General features: G+C 42.8%; 1 protein-coding gene across 5 annotated transcripts in view; it reads left to right on the forward strand.

Annotated features, from left to right (window-relative positions):
- The first annotated feature begins 69 nt into the window (after positions 1-69).
- Positions 70-20,558, forward strand: part of LOC136446269 (cysteine sulfinic acid decarboxylase-like) — a 44,582-nt gene continuing 24,093 nt past the window's right edge. The window contains exons 1-2 of one of the 5 annotated variants that reach the window (XM_066444604.1): positions 70-177; positions 1,843-1,985. In XM_066444604.1, the coding sequence (XP_066300701.1) occupies positions 1,850-1,985 (136 nt within the window). In that variant the 5' untranslated portion in view covers positions 70-177; positions 1,843-1,849. Of the gene's footprint in view, positions 178-1,842; positions 1,986-2,690; positions 2,817-9,859; positions 10,011-20,308; positions 20,464-20,558 lie in introns of those variants that run through there. The other 4 variants (XM_066444608.1, XM_066444606.1, XM_066444605.1 and 1 more) reach the window with 4 other exon arrangements.

Consider the following 20,558-nt stretch of genomic DNA (forward strand, 5'->3'; position numbering starts at 1 on the left):
ATATACTAGTACCTAATGTATATGTATTCGTTCATGCGAATCTTAATTGACCCCAGCCAGGTGAGAATTCATTGTCAAAGGTGTGCCGCCAAGATTGATCACCGGGGGCGTCAGGGGAAAATTCCATTGTGGCAAAGGTGCGCCAAGTATAGCTACAGAGCTACTCCCGGCTTGACGGTAAGTGACATTGTTCTCAGTCTAGTCCAGTCAAATTTACGAAAATATACCTCAGTTAGAAAAAAGTTTTAGTTTGGGGCATGCGGTTATAGTAGTCTGTGTTGTATCTTGACCTTGATTCATTGTTTTTCATGACATTTGAATTACATTAGTACAATAATCAGTCCTGGGTATTAATTATTGATAATTTTAAAACACTGGCATCGTGCACCACACATGTACTTCTGTCGAAGAAAACACGCTAGCACGCTGTTCAACTACCTACCTACCTACCTACATTGTACCTAGTCCCTCTACCTGGCATGGTCTTTGTGTGTGCGTCAGTGTATGTATGTGTGTGTGTGTGTGTGGGGGGGGGGGGGGGGGGGGTGATCGGACTCGGCAGACATTAACTTCTAGTTTCTACTACTTTTCTCTAAACGTTAAATCGCGGGCGGATTCAATTACTTCCAAAGTGCCAAAATTGTCAATCTGAAAACGTCTTTTGGAAGCTGACACCTTCCACCATCTCACTGGCGAGTTTATTTGGTCAGATGTAGTCTCTAACGCAAGTTAGAAAGCGATTTGTCGGGAAATGGCTGATACGAATCTGAGTTTAAATGCGATTCACGTGATTCGATTGGTCGGGGTGTGGTGGAAACTTACAAACCGCCGCCAGGTAAATACCAAGTCGGCGCGCCCGGCTCAGTTGAACCCCAAATCCAGCCATGAACCCTGCATGTACATATGCTGTGTACTCGCTCGGTTTTTTTTACGCGCATCTACCCGCCTACATCATGAGTGCCGCGGCCTGAGATAGTAGTTGAGAGACAAAGTAGACAAAAACTCTTTTTTTCACTAGACTCGCTAGCTACATGTTCACTGCACGGATAGAACTAACTCTGTACGACACAGTCTACCAAATGGGTGGCGTATTATACTGTTGTCATAGTCCAAGCATATTTTGTTTTCGGAGGAGTATAATTTTGTATTTGGAACTTGCAATAAGCTACAGACGGCTGAATTGAGCGGGTCTCCAGCTAACTGGTTTTAAACCATTGACATGGGGAAATTTGGGACTCCTTGGCCTTTTGAGTCTGAAGACGAACGCACGTGTGAACTTTTGACTAGTAACTTGAAGCACGTGTACGGACGATTTAGCGATTAAGATGAGAACATGCCGCAAGGCAGTACTGTGCACGATACTCAAATAAAGGTGCACCGAGCTGCATGGGGATAACCCCTGTGATAGTAGAGGTTGGCCAAATAGATTGAATACTCTGGTAAATTCTATAGTCTAGTTAGAAAATTTTCACTATTTTTTCAACAACCCACTTAGTCTCCGTTGCAGGTCGGTCACCGGGCTTGTTTTCTTTCGTTGGCGTATGCGACATACCGTACCCATGTGCACGTATACGAATGGGCATCCTATATTATAGTATATCATATATCTAGATATCTAGATAGATATCTAGATATATATCTAGATAGATATCTAGATATCTAGATATCTAGATAGATAGATAGATAGATAGATAGATAGATAGATAGATAGATAGATAGATAGATAGATAGATAGATAGATAGATAGATAGATAGATAGATAGATAGATAGATAGATAGATAGATAGATAGATAGATAGTCTACGTTTACATGGCACGTACTATAAAACCTCCGTATCACAGATAAAAGATGGCAACCACCAAACCTACCATGAACTTCCAATCTGGAGCGGGGCTGAATGGCGAGACAGTGCCCGAGCTCGCAAACGGTGAAGCAAACAGAAACGGCCTAATGCACCATCTGGCGGAAGAGAAACAAACTACACGTAAGTAACTCTAAATGTAGGCTAGGACAGTCACTGCTATTGAGGTCGTTTCTATCAGACTCCGTTGAAATTCAAAAAACTTGAAAGTTGTCGAAATCGACCCAAGTAAGGATACTTGGTAAGGAGACTGAACTTGCATTGGAGAACAATTCATTTATTTCTTCTTTCATTCCGCTGGTTGCAAATGGCTGGCTGGCTGGCTAGTTCAACCCTATTGGGGAGAAGGGCTGTTGCAGAATTTCCTTGGGGAATGTTGGCCCTAGAGCCGAGGGCTTGGCATGTGTAGGCCCTGGGAACAATCTGGCATTCGGGCTACACAGACTTGGCCATGTGCCCATCTATGGATACCAGACAAAGGGCGTGTCTCTTGTCACGTGTCTCTTGTCACGCCACCCCTTAAGAGGCACAAGTTGTATTACACAACACCCTATCGGCCTAACAAAGCATTGAGCGAGCTGCGAGCAGTGCACGCTTAGAAGGGTAACTTTCCATGACGTCACTTCTACAACAGGTTCAAATCCAGTCCATTGTGAGATTACTAAAGGGGTGTTCCGAAGCAGAAAAGCAAAAGTAAAGAATCATTCCTCGCGTTTTAAAGAGAAGTGAGTCTATATTTGATACATAAGTGACATTAACCAAATTGAATCCTTATTTAGTTTGATAAAGAATGTATTTTTAAACGGGAGTTTGGAACAACGCCACCCCTATCGTTAGTTGGTTCAGTCCGCTGCCTAGCGGACCCACTTTTTGCCACTTCCGTGTTCGGAGGGCACTGCAGACAGACCCACTTCTACCAACCTCCTTGCAAGTTACGTCACGAAAACTATCGAGGTGAGAAAACATAAAACGCTCTGCGCTAGTACTCCCTACGATGACTCTGTGTGTGCCTGTATGATAATTATACCACAACCATAGCCGGAAAGGGAATCGCCTTTTCCTTTATCGAGCGATCTTCTGCCAAGTTTGGTAAGGTTAAATAGAGTCCGGCTAGCGTGCAATCGTTTATAGTGAATTGGCGCCAATGCAAACCCGTTTACTATTCAAAGAGAGTAAGATCTTAGCTGTTCATCCTGGATTAAGCGCGGCCTCATGTTTCCTTTGTTACTGTAGACAGAGATTGTATGGCGTTTACAGATTAGATTTCATGTAACGTTACAAATCTTGCTACAATGAAGAAACGCACGGATATGATTGCTCTGTGGGTGGGTCGCCAACGCCGTTCGACTGGTTCATAAATCAAACATTTCCTTGTCTTCACGTTTCACAACACCCTATTGGCCTAACAAAGCTTTCTTCGGCATGTGCACAGAGTTCTTGAACTCTGTGCACATGCCAAACCTCTAGTCCGCTTGGCTGCAAAGATTTCACTACGGTAAGGGTTAACGTTGTAAAAGTATAACTGGACCTGAACAAAGAAATTGCCTTGTTAAATGTAACGTTATTGAATTGCAACGCTGTAACGGATAAATACAACTGGCTACTAGTCCCTCAAACCCCGATAGGTTGTCGGACTCTTAAAGTTAAAGCACGGTAAAACTGTTGTTTAAGGATTAATCGTTAAGAAAGTTGTCGTCTTCAACTGTTATCCGACATTTGAGTCTTTGTCAAAAAAGTCAGTGTTGCATATGAGGACACCATTGTGTATTTCATGCCGCGTATCGCTTCAATTCGCCTGTATGCCTACATGTATATACCTACTCCACTCCCGAAAACCAAATACTATCATGAGGGTCTGCATGCTCCTTTCCGTAAGACGTAGGCAAGCTATATCTTCATTTTTCTCATAATTCCGTAGGGAAAGCCGTACTGTTGACGTAATTCGTGGCAAGGCGACGAAATTTTGTGTCATTGCGTTCCTTGATTGTAACGTAATACGTAGGGAGTTCTTCTGAATCCAGCGTAAAGCGTTATCACCCCCCCCCCCCGCCGTAGACCCTCTATCCTGTGTCAGTGTGTCATGTCAGTAGCCCATGGGCCCTACTTTTCACAGGTGGACACCTGTATTGTCTGTAACGTTCCCATTTTACGAGGGGTGGATCCAAGAAGACATTAGTCATGCATACTCTGCGATTAATGGTATGACACACTATATCTATTATTTACACACATCTCCATCATATACACGTTACACTCGTAAATCTGAGCATCCAAGAGAATAAAGTTCGCATAGAACGCATAGAAACTCTTAATAACGTTCGAACAGGTGTTTTTTTACAAGTTTTGATGAACACCCTCCCCCCTTAATTAAGCCGACGTTTTTTTTATAATCTTGAAATTGCTTCTATACTTTTTGAGATCAAAATAGCGAATACTGACGCTGAGAGGTAAAAAAAATGAAACACGCCGAAAGACGCGTACCTACGAAAGCGAGTGGAATCTAACCTCTGTTTGGACAGTATCGTGTATATATACAAACAACAATACAGACAGGGAGATGGCGGCCAAAGGTCAACGAACGATGGAACAAGAGAGCTATGAAAGCACTTAAGTACAGTGTATTAGTCTCTTATGGCAGGCTTTAGGCTTCAAGCTTTAGGAGAGGTCCCTTTTTTGTCGCTTTGTGGCAGTTGCCTTTCAAATGTAACAGGTACAATGTATGGAAAGGTCTTAAGCAGTGTCAAATATCAAGGCATACATGCCTTTGCCTATAACAGTGCTAATGAGTCCTACATAACTTGAATGATTGATTGGGTTTTCCGACTACTCTGTTTTCGCAGGCAGGGGCTGAATTGAGATGACCTTTATACAACTGGCGGGGCTAGATCTAGGGCGACTTCCATTGGGTGTGACTTCAATACGACAATTGCCCCATGTGAGGCCATAGGTGGTGTGTTACGCCGAATGGCGGTTATACCGGCTATATAGATACATAGATACAGACAGATACAGATATGACTGTAGGTTTCTGAACCACTCGCAACGGGAAGGACCCCTACTGTTTTCGATAGGTGCGGTGGGTTTTTGACGTGCTCGAGGTGTGGCTCTCCTCAAACACGGGACCTCCATTTAACTTCCTATCCGAGGTGATCCGAGGGACGTCCCTAACCGAACCTATGTTTTGGGCGAAACGCCCTGCCGATTGCGACACACGATGCCAAGTTTCTACTGCTACATACCCTGCAATAAAACGTGCTGCCCTGCTAGTAGCAGGGTAGATTTCTAGGGGAGGTGTCGCTTCCCATCCCCTTTAACGTGCTCGAGGCATCTCCTCGAATACAGGACCCCCAATGAACGTCCTCTCTGGAAGACAGGTGGGCTGAGATGTCCTGAGTCTGGATTGAACCGGGATCTCCAAAAGTTAGCAACTAATTCGAACTAGGTGCTCAACTGTGAGGCTGTTAGCTATAATTCAAACAGTGCCTAGTCCAAAATGTCTGTACATGGGCCAACTTCCAAGTTTGGTTGTCGGTACTGTCCGAATAAAAACCAGTTGGTGGGTACGAATATTCTTCAGCTTGTTTGCGCTAACACTCACAAGCTTTGCGCAGTCGTGAAGGAAAGTAGTACAATAAAATACTGCTGCGGGGTTTATTTTATCATGTAGCTTATGACAGTCATTTTATCACCCGAACATCCAATTATGTACAGACAATAGAATTTGCAACCGCCTTCTCATATATATGAACAGGAATTTACAGGTGCTATGCGTTCTTATACCCCCTTCCCACTAGTGGCGGCGACCACTGAGCAAAAAATAGTGACAAAGTCAGTCATGTAATGATAGGACGTGATCCGTAGCGAAGCCGCATTGTACTACTAGCTTAATGCCTACAAAACAAGAACAGAAGTGCCTTCCTGATTCAATATGGAGTTTGGAACATCTGATTCGATATCCGTACGGCGGTTTGGTGGAGATAGTTTGTAATGTGGCGAAGGAGTAGGCCTTCCATGGTGCCCCAACGACCTCGGTTAAGGGAGGGTCAAAGGGTAGATGAGATGAGGTAAGTACGCCGTCCTCTGGCTCTAGTGAGACCCTTTCAAGGTGACAGGGCATGCTTTACAAAGCAGTCGGTCTTTGATCTTGCGCCACCTTCCCCCATTGATTAACGCGACAAAGGAACAAAATAGACGAGTTTTAGTGACCGGGAAGATATACTCCTGTGATGTTACACCCTGCGGCTCTCTGGTGCTATCAGTGCACATTCCAAGTCTCCAACCTCACAGAACACCGTGCACAGAAAAAAAACTGTTTGTGGATTCATCTTCAGCATTTTTGGCTGATTTTCAGCTCCCTGAGTGCAGTCAAACTTTGTAAGACGACCACTCCCCCAAGGACGTAGGTGACCGCTTTTCACGGTCCTTTTAAATATTTCTTCAGCCACAAAGAACGGCCACCTGACTAAAGCCCCTGTCACACATTTAGGACCATTTCACAACTTTGCTCCCGACCGCTCCCCAACCAAGTTCGGTGCTAGGTTGTGAGAGAAGTCTGGAATCCATCTTATATAGCTCCAGTTCGCTCCTCTGATCACAATGAAGCAGAATTTGACTTTCTCGATTTTTCAAACAATTATTGTCGGCTGGCACAGAGGACTTAATGTAAAGATCCGGCCGTAGGCAACCTCACCGACTAACTCCCGCCACAGATGACCTTGCTCACGATCTGATCTCAACCATGATCTGGGGGTTGGGAGGCCATGGTCGTTGATGTGTGCGTGCATGCACGTTAGACAGTGGCCGCGACCAGCATAGTTTGGTGACCACACGTTACGTTATCAATGCCTATATATATAATAAACACGGTTAGCATGACATTGCGGCACGGTCATGTTCCCAAATAGGGTATATAGGGCAGCCTACATCTTAATATGATCTCATGATCTGTCTATGACGTTACAGTCTCTTTCCCAAACTCCACACGAACATACGCATTTGAACCATCGAAAATCACAAACACATTCGACTTCATTCTTTAGCAAACCATGATGTTTATCGACATTTGGCCTCCCATGTCAGAGTATAAGTAACCTGGCATGCCGTGGATTGACCGAGCTCTCTTTGGGGCAGAAGGAGCTTTCCGCCCAAAATTACTGTACGTAAATGCAGAAAAGTTCGCGAATTTCGCGATGAACTCTTTACCGCGAAAAGCCGTTCCGTTGTGTGATTGTTTCAAACGCGAACTCAAAACCACCGCGAACCATTTTCTCCCTACCGCGAAATTAAATCCTCGCGAACATTTCGGCATTTACAGAAACTTTCGCAATAACTCCTACCGCCTACTACCAAGTGCAAAAGATTATACCCCAGACAATCCACGATAAACTGGATGCGCCAGGTTAAGCCCCTGTCACCCTTGTGCGTATATACAAGCCCGCATGGGTTGCGTATAAACATGTTTTTGCGTATAAACATCTTCAGAAAAGACGCTGTAGCCCATAGCTCCCGTTTAGAACTTTATTCGAGCCCACATCGACTTGTTTTGCCTTGTGTGTGGCTTTTTTTCCAGGATCAGAGCTCGAATCTGTAAACCTCTTACGTTGTCGCCTTTGTATCCCCTAGTTGGAATGTAACGTTACACATTTACTTCTGGGAAGGAGGTTCACCTTCGACGGGGTACTGCTTTTGGTTGTGTTTTTTGATGGATTTGTATAAATTTTGGTATCTTATTGAGGTCCCGAAGAAACATGGCGATTTGGGCCCAGCGATATTTTCAGGTACTGCAGCACAACAGCAAGGGCTATGGCATTAAGTAATTCACAAAATTAGATAATATTTCACGGAGGTATCGGCGATTTCTTAGAGGAACGAAGCCAAAAAGCGAAACGGATTTTCACACTAACATCTGCTTGGAGATTATATACGAGTAGTTCCCAGGCTTGCAGAAAAGAGAAGTTCTATTTTGTACTTAGTGAGAGAAAAACAATGTCCGAAACAGCTGGGGGAGACAAGTGGGCACCTGCCGGTTTACAAACAGGGTCAAAAACCTTCGATCCCGGAAGTAAACACAAACATGTCCTTCTCCATAGCCCCCCTGGGAGTTTGGGCGAACCCAATATGGGTTGGGGAGGGGGATTACATCAGTTCATCAGATGTCTTACTGAGGGACGACTGCGGTGTGAAAGATGTCGGTTAGCTTGAGGAATGAATCCACCCTACTATATATCACTTCATGCTATTGTTACGCCTTTTTGTGCTTTGTAAGTTTGTGCTTCTTTTGGGAGTCAGTAAGTGATGTCATGTTACATTTGACAGGATTTTTCAGTGCATTTGATTTAATAGTATATGTTAAGAAATAAAGCACCATTTTCTATTCCATTCGTCTGATTTTAAAGCTTCATTTTTTAAAGCTTTATGATGTCACAATGTAGAAAGAGGGAAGACGGACAAAAAAGGCTTACGGTGACATCAGATGGCTAGCGCTGCAGTACTCAGAACTGCCGTTAGGAGCGCGACGTGAGCAGTAGAAACTTTGTAAAATTGCAGCGTGTCATTTCTGCATCATAATATGGTTCGTAATCGAGGCCGCGCCTATGCTTCTTCTTTGTTTTTAGAAATGTTCAGATTTAATTCATTCTTATGTATACTCCCATTAGACCTAGAATTCGTTCTATTTCTAGTTCTCTGTCTAGTTCTATTTGAGGTTTTTTTCGAGCTCTTCCCCCGGTACAAAAATACAATGCTAGGCGACTCTATCTGGACATAAATGCACAAATGGAGCAAAACAAAACGGAAAACTGTATTATATCAGCCGTCCGAGAGTGTACATAACTTTTTGATCCTATTATATAAATCCTCCACGGGTCATTTTCTGCGGTGACCCGCAAAATTCTCAACTGGGTGACCCTGATCACCCCTCCATCTATCATGGTTAGGTCTTAGTTTAAGCTCGGCGGTGTCAAGTGAGATGATTGTTTGCCGTTCTTCCTTTAGAAAATCTTAAAACAAATCCAACAAGGGCCTGGCGTACAATCCTTTGATAATAATTTTATTTGCAAGTTCTTGCCCGAGGGCTAATTGCAACATGAAACAATGCGTAGCAAGGGTATACTGTACAGATAGTGCGAGTTAACAATGTTGACTTCAATGATAAAGGATAGCTTGAAAAAAATGTTCAGCATTTGTTTACAACATATCAATTATACAAAACGTCAGGTAGTAAAAGAAATTGAAGATAGTGAAATAAAGTTCGGAATGCGCCACTTCACGATCCAAATTCGCCTTGAAATTACTCTCATACTGTCATCCGAATTGTCATTACCGCAATATCAGTATAGATACAAGAAAGAAGATTCAAGTAAAACAAACTCTACATATGTTAATATTCGTCTTCTTTCAATAACAGAAATCATTACTGCATTACACGTCATTTGAAAAGATACTTATACGAGCTGTTTTGATGTCTTATGTATGTCTTATGAAGTTATGTTGATAACAAGAAGATGTCATCATTGAAACCTCCTTGGTTGAAACCTCCTTGGTTCAAAGGAAGTCAGAAATATTCATTTGCGTTGACGCTATAAAAACACACACACATTCCGTAGCAAATAAACTTAAACACAGCATATTTGATGTGTGACATCTTATACGTGTAGAAACGTATTTTCACCCACATTGACCTGATTCATCCTACTACACTTGATACCCTGATTGCCCACTACGCCCCCCCCCCCCCCCCCACACCCCCTCCAAGCCCGCCCACACATATATACATACAACAAAACGCCTTTCTCTCCGGAGACAATGGCCTTATATTTTCAACCGTCCATCTTGCTATTACACTAATACCACTCGGACGGCTGCATTATCAAAAGTATCAGGCATTGACAAGTGAGCTAAAAGCTCGTAGAGCGCCAGGCCGCGGTCTTAATGGCCCCGGTTCCCTGAACGCCGTGGTGAGCGCCACGTCATGGAAAAATACAAGGGCACTGGGGGTAAACTCGCTACGGCAAATGTACACTGTTTACAATAAGCCTTTCGTGTGTGAATACAACAACCGTGGCATTCCGAGTCGAACCGATTCTAAACCCCGCGGTGTCTTTGGAACTGCACCTGGCGACATTTGGAAGAGCTCGCAGGTGATAACAGGTGCGTCACGTGATAGCAGGTGATTGATAGATAGCGCCGACAGGTGCGTGGGAACGTCAAGGTCAAAGTCACGGCGTACTGACTCGCTAACAAGGAAGAATAACGTTATAGAAGCGCGAGGAAGGATGGTTGGGTGGGTGGATGTGGGAGGGGCGGTGAACGGTAGCGTGACTGGATGAGTTCAAGTCCACCCATTAACACCCATAGACTGTGCTTTGCACTTCGTTTTCATGCCTGTTTGGATTTGCAAAATTGTGCTGTGAATCAGTATAATAACTCTGAATATTAGCTATAGATGAACGTGATTTTTGTTCTAATGCAAAATTGCGTTATCGTTTTGTATTATCATGGCTTCATTATTGTCGGTACTATTTGAGTGTGGCGCGCTCCCAAGGGTTGCCCGGCACTATATCACGAGGTGTGAGAAATTCCCGTATGCTGCGACGGGGTTGCTGTGACGACGTCGACGTCGCGTTGTAACGTCGTCAGCTGGCGCTGTTACCACGTTGACGTCGTGTCAGTTTCGCACGTAGTCAGTTACTAGTACTCTCCAAGCAGTCTCTCCGGCTGTGTTTTGACGTATTTTAGGCGTTTTTGTCGGGCTTTCTATTTTGTGTGTTGGCAACATAAAGAAAACGGCACAAAAATAGGAAGCCCGACAAAAACGCATAAAAACACCTCAAAAACCAGCCGGACCCACTCCTCTGCTTGAAGAGTAGGGCTTGAATGGACCAATGACACAACTAGGCCTTCCTACGAGGTTTTGGATTGTAGCATTTGGGAAACAAAGGGTGAAGAATTGGCCAGGAGAGTCAGTCCGCGAGAGGGTTAACATTTCCCCTCGCACAGGTGAATATCCAGAGGTACTGAGTTCGAATCCCTGTTTCCTTGGGAAAGTCACGTTACATCCGTGTCCTTACTTGACTCAGGGGTAAATGAGTACTAGGGACGTCCCTCGGATAGGACGTTACATGGAAGTGTTTGAGGAGATAGAGCCACAACTCAATTTGCAAGCACGTTAAAGAACCCACCACGCTCGTCGAAAAGAGTAAAGGCCCATCCCGGTGTGAGTGGATCAGATAAATCTATTTGTGTGAGTGAGTGAATCAAATAAATCTATCTGTGTGAGTTAGTGAGTTAGTGAGTGAGTGAGTGAGTGGATCAAATAATTCTGTCAAACTGTTCATCATACAACTTGATGTCAACTCCCCGCTCCTAAAAGCAGCACGTTGATTGGTTGGTTGGTCTTTATCTTCTCGTATCACAGTGATCTCTTGGACGCGTAAACCGGCGTGCGTCTTTATACGTGGTCTTAGTATTTATATTTCCTGTAGGGCTAAAGTAGTAATGAATAGAATACCCGTTCATTCTTTGCTGATCCCTTACTGTGAACTAAAGCCCCAGTCACACACTCAAGACCTTCCCATGACTTTGCTCCCGGCCACTCCCCAACTAAAGCCGGTGTCGTATGGAATCCGTCCGATTAAATCTCCAGTTTGCTCCATCCTCTGATTGCATGGAAGGATTTGGCTTTTCCGAGTTTGATTTTTTTCAAAATTTACTGCCGGCGAACGCACATGACTTTTAAAGACTAGGAGGCAACCTTGCTGACCAACTCCCAACCAACTAGCCTCCACCAGGCCCTCCTACGGGCGTATGGATCGTAGAATCCGGCAGAAATAGGACTAATTAGCCAGCAGAGTCAGTCCACGGTGGCAAATATTCTCCCTATAGCCGGTATAGCTAGTCTGGTAGAGACCACTCCCAACCACAGATGACCTTGCTCGCGACCAGTCCCAACCATGGTCTGGAGAAGGTCGGGAGGCCGTAGTCGGCTTTGCGTGACCATACCATATGCAGCGTTGCGCTGGATGAAAAACTAACATATCTTGAATATTTATGATCGCAAGCACGTAAACAGCCGCTGGAAAATTAAAGGACGCTGACGTGGCGTATTGTTATTACTTCCGGGTGCACAGGTGTTTTACAGGTTACAGGTGTGTAACTGTAGGTACAGGTGTGTTAAAGGTACCGGTGAACACCCCCAGCTACATGCTACACCTGCCAGGTGAGAATACTTACCACTAGCAGGCGTTTGTCGGGTGTCTATCTTTGCAGTATAGACTAGAAAAAGGGCGTCGAGACAACCAATGCTCTCATATAGTGACTTCTACGTAGCCTGCAAAGAGGCTCCTTTATAGCCATTATATGCACTGAGTATTCTATGTAGATAAATGTTACATACGTATAGCGTAAACTTTCTGACCAAACCTCTTTTTGCTCGTTGCGTGCTGTTTTCAGATTGCATAGCTGTCAGAAAACTGTTGTGACAATCAGAAATAAATAAGTGAAAAAAAGAGTCCAACCACGCCACGAAGCATGCGTTGCACGTTGGAAGCCAGATATAAAACCGGCCTTCGAAGTCGTGGTACTAAAAACCCCGGCTTCGCGTGTACGTAGCGTGCGTAGTTCAGTGGGCCTTGACCCCGTGTCCGTAAGGCATATTCCGGCAACACAAGAAACCGGTTATGCAAAATTCAATGTATACAGTAGTATACACTGTAAATGTTCGCGTTGTTTTTATATCCGTCGTGACCTCTCCGCCGAAAATTCATGACATCGCGAATATGAGTTTCCATTATATCACTTAGGGAGGTTAAGGCAGTGGAAGGAGAGGGACGGGCATTTACAGCCCACTGCCCGTACGGCCTCAAAAAGGCTACGGGACTAGTACCATACCTGTACTTTTGCCTTCACCGTGACGGAATCTGAGAGTTTTATACATACGTTTCTTCATACTGGGTAATACATGTGATCATACTGTCCGTAGTAAAGTTATAATACGACTGGAGGGAGGGGAGTCTAATTTCTTTTTCAGCAATTTCATGAAACGTATGCAAAATTGATCCATGCGAATATCATGCATAGATTCTGTTAAAGACCGCAGCTAGTGTGATTTTACAACATGTTTACTACATGTTTCTCAGTAACTTTCGTTCACAAGGAATGTTATGATGTGCGGAATTACATTTTTTACGCACATACCATTGAAACATGAGCATTTTAGTGAACAGTCGATTTTTTTTCATCACTGCCAGCTTTGCAGAATTTTTTTACAGATAGGCGTGGGTTCGGTCATAATTCTGATCCATTTATTTGAAGTAGTGAACGTCAGTGGTAGTATTATAAAATACATATCACGGAGCGTTTTACAATATCCTCTCTGACGAAAGATAGCGAATGCAATCTGAAACGTCTGGCCGTTTACAAAAAACGTATCCACTGGCCTGAGTAACATATAGGGAAAAAGGACCCTGAACGGCCATACATAACCTTACTCCACCGTTGGTGGAACTTTTAACGGTTATGACGTTAATTAGTTTAAATCTAGTTCAGACGTCACAACATAGTACTGGTATTAAAGACGAGTGTAGCTGTACAGACTGAGTGTATTTAAGCTGCATTAGCCCTGCTGATTCTAGTCCTGTTCAACAAAGTTGACAGGGGAAGTAATTGTTGGGAAGCATACTCTCGTGCCAGCCCTGACGCTTGCATATGTCAAACAACGACCCTGGCGTACCGGCCTGTGATCCGTCCTTCTCGCTACGTCAGCGGTGGCCAGCCGTCAGCCAAGCAAATACTCTCACTGTCGGGAAGTTGGACCAATTGTCGGGAAGTTGGACCAAAGTTGATCAGGGAAGGATACAATAATTTTTCTGAAAATAGAAAATGGGGGCATATTCGAGGAATGATGTACTAGTACATTATTCTGTTAAAAAAGAGTTTTAAAAAGAAGTCAAACCTAGTTAAGATTTGAAGCTACCATTTTTTTACAAGAAAGTAGCCACATGTCATGCTGTTCTTGATTGCTTGTTCGTCTTCTCCCCGCCACATTCGAGGAAAAGTTTGCAACTAATTATTATTTTAAAGAATAGATGAAACTTTCTTTGATAAACTTGGCAATTCATTTCTCATCATTTGCTGTAGTAGTAAGTTGTTACGTTAGTTACCTTCGCCGAGAAGGTTATGCGTTTGTATGTATGTTTGTAGTGGCACAGGATAACTCGAGAATGCCTTGATGGATTGTCTTGATATTTGGTATGTTGGTAGGTTTTGATGAGACCTAAAAACGATTAGATTTTGGGCCCCCTAGCGGCTTCTTACGGTACTGCAGCGGAACTCCCTGTTTTGATATCTCGTGTTCTGGACATGCTATCGAACTTATTTTTGAGTGGTAGATAGATCTTTGGACAGAGAGTAAGTGGTGTGGGTTTGGGCCCCCTAGCGGCTTTTTTGGAACTGCAGGAGCAGGTTTTGCGTCTGACTTTGAAAGGGAATAACTCAAGAAGGGCTTGATGGATGGTAATGATTTTTGGTAGGTAGATAGCTTGAGTGATGATGTACATAATAAGACACTTCTTATGCAAATCAGTATCTAATTTGCATAATTAATGAGGAAAGTTTATACATCCGCCAAATTCCATGATAGGACTCTGAAACATGTGACATATGTGACTGAGGAAGAGAGAAATATTACTTGATATGAACTATGCAAATGAAGACCCCATTTGCATAATTAATGAGAAAATACTATAACATGATGGCCTTGATGGATGGTCATGATTTTTGGTATGTGGATAGCTTGTGTGATGCTTAGTATGATCGGACGATAATTATGCAAATCAAATTCTAATTTGCATAATTAATGAGGCAACTTTAAAAATCCGCTTTGTTCCATGATATGACAATTCAAACTGTAACTGAGGAAGAGAGGACTGTTGATAGATAGAAAATATGCAAATGTGGGCCTTATTTGCATACTTAATGAGTAACTTCTATTATTGTGTATAGTATCGGTGCGCAGATAAGAAAGTTTAATGAAGTTTTAAGACCTTGTGAACTCTTCTGATAGGGTCACGACTGTTTCGTTCGTGAGGCGCATTGTTTTTTTCGTCCACCGGCATCGAAAACACTTCCAGCCTCATTTCTAGGCATAAGAGCAGTCAGGTAGTGTCCCTGTGAAGATAAGTACCGGCTGTAAGCTATCTGTGAACGTAGCAACGAGGAGCTTAATAACTAGACATTCAATCGACACCAACGCGTACACAGGGGACATGCCACTACTTTTTAACATTGACCAAGTCAGGTCATACTGTACGTCCCTTAGCTTATACAAACGCCCACTAAAATGATTAAGAAGAAGGCTGCACAGTTTAGGAGTGTAGAAGAGTATCTGGAAACTTTATACATAACTGGTTATGAGATGACTTCGAGCGTGCTCGACAGAGTAAGTGAGTGAGTGTGAGAAGAGTATATCAGCGGCAACGTTTTCAAACAAACCGTTAGACATTTCTAGAAAAAAAGGATTGATTTTGTCATTACAGATAAGGCGATCGGTGCAAAGAAATCTTCAGCAAAAGCATGACACTTGACATAAACGTTCTACACAACAAAAAGAAACAATCAAGTTAGGGGTGGAGCCAATAGAAACGCAGTTTTTACATGGCAACTGTTGCTAGGAAACTCTTCAGCCGCAGAGCGTCAAGATATACCCGACGTTATCACCACACAACAAAGTCGCACTCATACAGGGTGGATATCGGCGTGCAGTGTAATAAGATAAATCCAACTTTCGATATAGAAAAATGACTCCCCAAAACATTGACTTTTTTAATGTCTTGGTCGGTCAGATTTTACAGTACGCTACTCTAAAGCCTCTCATTCTCGTTAGGCTGAGGTTTTCGACATTTTTTTCTAAATTCACGAAACACCGAACCGGGAAAGGGACAAGGCGAAGTGGCCGCGGACGCATGTTACATACAACTTACATTCTCGCCGCTACTTGTAAAGCATGGAAAATAAAATACTTACCAAGACAATGAAACTCATGAAATGATATATGACACATGGATAATAAGACGTAGTAGACAGTTTTTGCGAAGTTTCAAGGCGCTAGCTAGCTGTCTCCTCGCCGACATTCTCCTATCAGATCAAACAAAGTTGCAGAACCATTCATACACGTGTCCCCCTCCTCCATACACACATACGTAACTTCCTGTCCCCCGTGACAGACGGCGCAGCGCTGATACCCCGTCATTAATTACTCCGCTATTTTTCCCCATTTCACGGTTGTTCCTGCCGGTAATACAGATCACAGATAAGCCGCCGAGCGGGAGACCGCAGCCCTGCCGCCTTATCTGGTGCATACAGGTGGCGCGAGCTGCATTAAGCACCCTCGTAGAGGAGATCTGAGGGATATTTAACCGCCGCAATGTCGTCAATAGAACAGGAACCGAGCGATAGGCGCATGATTGTGACACAAGAGGGGGGCTCTCACGTGTAAGCGCTGACGTGAACAGTTTCATTAGTGTATCACCGGACTTAATTCTCACAGTCTCAGTGACGGAGTACAAGTGAAACACGCCAGATAAGACGCCGTGTAAGGCGGCGAAGCACCGTCACCTTTCGGGAAGGACGCACAACTTCGCCTGAAAGAGTTTTTTTTATTGAGGAGTTTAAAGAAATGATTGCCGCTCAAATCGGCCTTGGTGTCATCAATTTTCTTTTGATTACAAGTTACATAACCAAGAATTATTACGTTTTATTCCAAATGACATTCATGATCATTTCAAGCAGCCTACATAACAATTTAAGCGGTGTACTTCGCTTAAGAGGAACGTTACAAGCGGTGTGAGGTCCTTTACCTTTTCCTCATTCAAAAGTGAATTGCCTACTCGTCATGTTCCTTTTCCATGAAAATAAGATAAAATGATAGAAATTAATGTGTCATATTTACCAGAACACTAAGTAGAACATCGATATGACCTCGAGAACTCGGGACTATCTTATTTTAAAAGTTCAGCCGGGGGGGGGGGGAGCAATCGGGATACTCATAATAAAGGGATGCACACGTTTGGATCTAGCCTGGGTGCCATCCTATTTCTACCGGGGCTCGCTACCTTAGCTAGTTTGGATCAACAACATGTTGATGAAATCTCATTTATTTATCATTGTTTTTATACATTTGATGATAAAAAATGTCTATTTCTTATTTATCTATTCATTCATTTATAATGTAGGGTGCTTTTACTGATGATTTACTTTCCTACAAGATTGTGCAAGAAGTATGTTTTGCTAGGCTGGTATCTTTGGGCCTAGTCAATGTAGCATTTTGGTTTAATGGAGATGTCTGTTTCAGTAAGGTAGAAAGAGCTGTATGTAGAAATCATCATATGTTTGGCTTCATCAATTCAAAATGTTGGTTTTCAGACGGATCTTGTAATTTTCGTGGTGGTTGTGTTTTCGTGGTTTTTGCACTGACCCCTCCGCAGAAAATTCACTGCAAACATTTCCAATGTGTTTCTACTGTACTATAGAATTGTTTTAATTATAAACTTAAACTAGTGAAAAACTTCCTTTCACCTCATGCTGCAAAATTAAGTCCCTGCATAAATAAATGAATTTACAGTATGTAATACGAAAAGTCAGTTTAAACATAAATGGACTCTACAATTCTACTTTTTGTCAATACCTTCATGCAGTTTGTAATGACTTTGAAGACTTCATAGTCATACAACACATTGTACATGGGATGCTGCAATCAATTTCTAAAGCATCCAGAACATGCAACATACTAGATCACAGAGTTAACATGTCACTTTGCATAGATGGCATCATGTAGCGAGCGTAGTTAAACAATGCACAGGTAACTAACACCCCACTAAGCCCACTTACAGTGGATTAACGATGGATCAGACAGATTTTGGCTAATCCTGCAGAATTATGCAGAGGGGAATCATGTGATAATTAACGGTGCCGAGGTTGTTGAGCTTCTCTGTATGGACCCTGTCATGTTCGTTAAACGGCAGGTTTGGAGAAAATATGGAGCATTATTGGGACCGTCAAGGATGTGCAGGAAAAATTCAGCTGACTTCTAATGGAAAATGTTGGCATAGATACTTGACGAGGGTCTTAACAAAAATTTCACTAAGAAATTAACACCAATCTGGTTTTGTTTGGTTTTTTTACATCCATGAAAAATGGAGGTATTGTTTTTGGTTTGTCTGTCTGTGTGTGTGTGTTTGTGTGTGTGTCTGCGTCTGTGTGTGTGTGTATGTGTGTGTGTGTGTGTGTGTGTGCATGTTTGTGTGTGTGTTTCTTGATGTCTATAGTCAGCATAAATTCAGACCCTCTGGATGGATTGTAATGATATTTGGTATGTGGGTAGGTCTTCGGAAGATGAAGGTCAAGGTCGACTATGGGCCTCCCGGCGGCTTTTCTTGTTTCTTACTAACTTGTACCATTCCTTTTTTCCTTGTTTTCTTTCTTTCTTCATTTATTGAGACTTGCCACATTTGTGGGAGGATTATATTGACATAACAGGTGACTATAAGAAGACCAGACCGTAATTACATATTGACATAACAGGACTGGTGACTGTCAGGATACCAGACTGTAGTAACCTGTTATGTCAATATGATCCTGTCACAAATTTGGTAAATTAAGGTTTGAACCACCACCACACCAGGATGGACCCCTTCTCTTTTCAATAAGTGTGGTGGGTTAGTTAACATGCTTCAGGTTTGACGGTATCCTCAAACACGGAACATCCGGTTTTTACATCCCATCTGAGAGGACGTCCCTATTAAACTGACACTATTAGGTACTGTACTTGTTTTCGCCTGTGTTGAGGAAATTGGTCTATAGCGCCCAAAGGCACAATGTCGGGGCCAGCTAGGTTCTTTCTAACCCTGAACCTTTAGATTCTAAGTCAACAACCCTAACCACAAGACCACCTTGCCACTTTTCTGTGTGCACAGTGACTGAACCTGTTTGTGGAGGAATGTTTACTTACCTCCTTCAATGGTGGTTTGTCCTTTGCAAGGTCCTGTTATTTTGTGGGTTTTAGACATGTGGTTTGGCTAAAGCCTCTCATAAGAAGCTGTGCAAACAAGTCAGTGTGCCCCCCATTGTCTGCAACAAGTGGCTCATTCGTGGGAAAGTTTGCACAGGCTAGGACTATTAGAGTGTCCTTAGACTAATCCATTCTAAGGGGGTGGTGGGGGTGTTTAGTAAATGATTTATTCTTTATTAGAAATTGCAACAATACAATACACAGTGGAATGCCAGGCAGACAAGCTGATGATTTGATTCCAAACTTTCTTCCATAACTATGTGGCTGTCAGGTTGTCAAGTTCTCCATTTCAACATCCATTTTTTATCTAAACTAGAAACAAAATCATAAGAAAAACACAACTTAGTAACAGGAGCCTCTGTAGTTGTTTATAACCTGGTATTCATTTTTATCTTGACAAAAAATGCTTGTATGAAAGGCCAGTATTAAACAACTACATTGTACTAACATAACTCCACCAGGCTACATAATTCCGCCACCCTGAAAAGATTAACGTCCAAACAAATCTCCAACCTAACATCCCCCAGTATGATGCACTCTTGTATATCTAAACTCTTGGATATCTTGGCAGTGCTGCACAAGAGATCTCTCAAACCCACTCTTTTTTGAAGTGGGGGATTTATGTAACTCAGCGGAATAATGCAAATGGAGGTTTGTTTCGTTTCAAGGCTCATTTGAGGTGAAGCGTGATGCTTTTTCAAGTAGCTAGTGGTAAGTGCAATGCGGCTTTGCTACGGTTCGCGTTTTTGGCCAAGCACGCTGGGTCAACGCCACTCTTCTCTATAAGTGTGTTGGGTTCTTTTATGTGCAGAGGTTAAAAGTTGGTAAAACTCCAGATCACAAGATGTATCACATTATTGTATGTTTGACACTGGCGCCTTTCTTTTGCTGCTGCAAACAGATTAAGACCTTCTATACTCCTTTAAATTGACAAGTTAACCAGAGTTCTTTCTTCCCCAATCCTGTGATTGTCATGCCTCATTTGTTACATTAATACCATGTAATAGGGCTCATCCACTGACAAATAGGGGTGTTCTATATTTGTAGTGAAACTTTAAACTGCAGAGAAAAATTAACAAAAAGTACCAAAGTCTTCATCATTTTGACCCAAAGTCTTGCTCATCTTAGAAAAACTACTCAGATGGTTAGTTATAATGACACAAAGATGTGTTTCGCATCTAGTTAACTACAGTTGCCTACAGGGTACAGTGGGATTTACCTCAATTATGCAAGTCACGATGACCTATTTGTCTGTTCTTTCACTCTCTATTGTCCTGTAAATGCTCTTGTTGTCTTGTGACAGTCATTATTGTTGTCTTGTGACAGTCATCTGCCACAGGAGTCTTATTACAACCAGTTATATAATTATACATGCCATTAAAGAACGTTAATCAGACAGATGCATTTGGATCTGGTGCAGGCTAGGGACCAGCTCATGTCTCAGTCAAAAATCACTGTTTCACTTCTGAGTTTGAACCGTTTACACCACAACAAGATCTGTTACTGGTCAGGGTTTTTTTTCTGACAAGTAGGGCATAGGTGAGTACAGTCAAAGTTGTGTTCTAATGACTCGTCAATAAGAAGAATATGTCCAGACTATGTAATGTCCTTGGCATGATGTACAAAATGACCAA

Source organism: Branchiostoma lanceolatum, chromosome 12 (genome assembly GCF_035083965.1).
Source record: "Branchiostoma lanceolatum isolate klBraLanc5 chromosome 12, klBraLanc5.hap2, whole genome shotgun sequence".
Classification (NCBI taxonomy): Eukaryota; Metazoa; Chordata; class Leptocardii; order Amphioxiformes; family Branchiostomatidae; genus Branchiostoma; species Branchiostoma lanceolatum.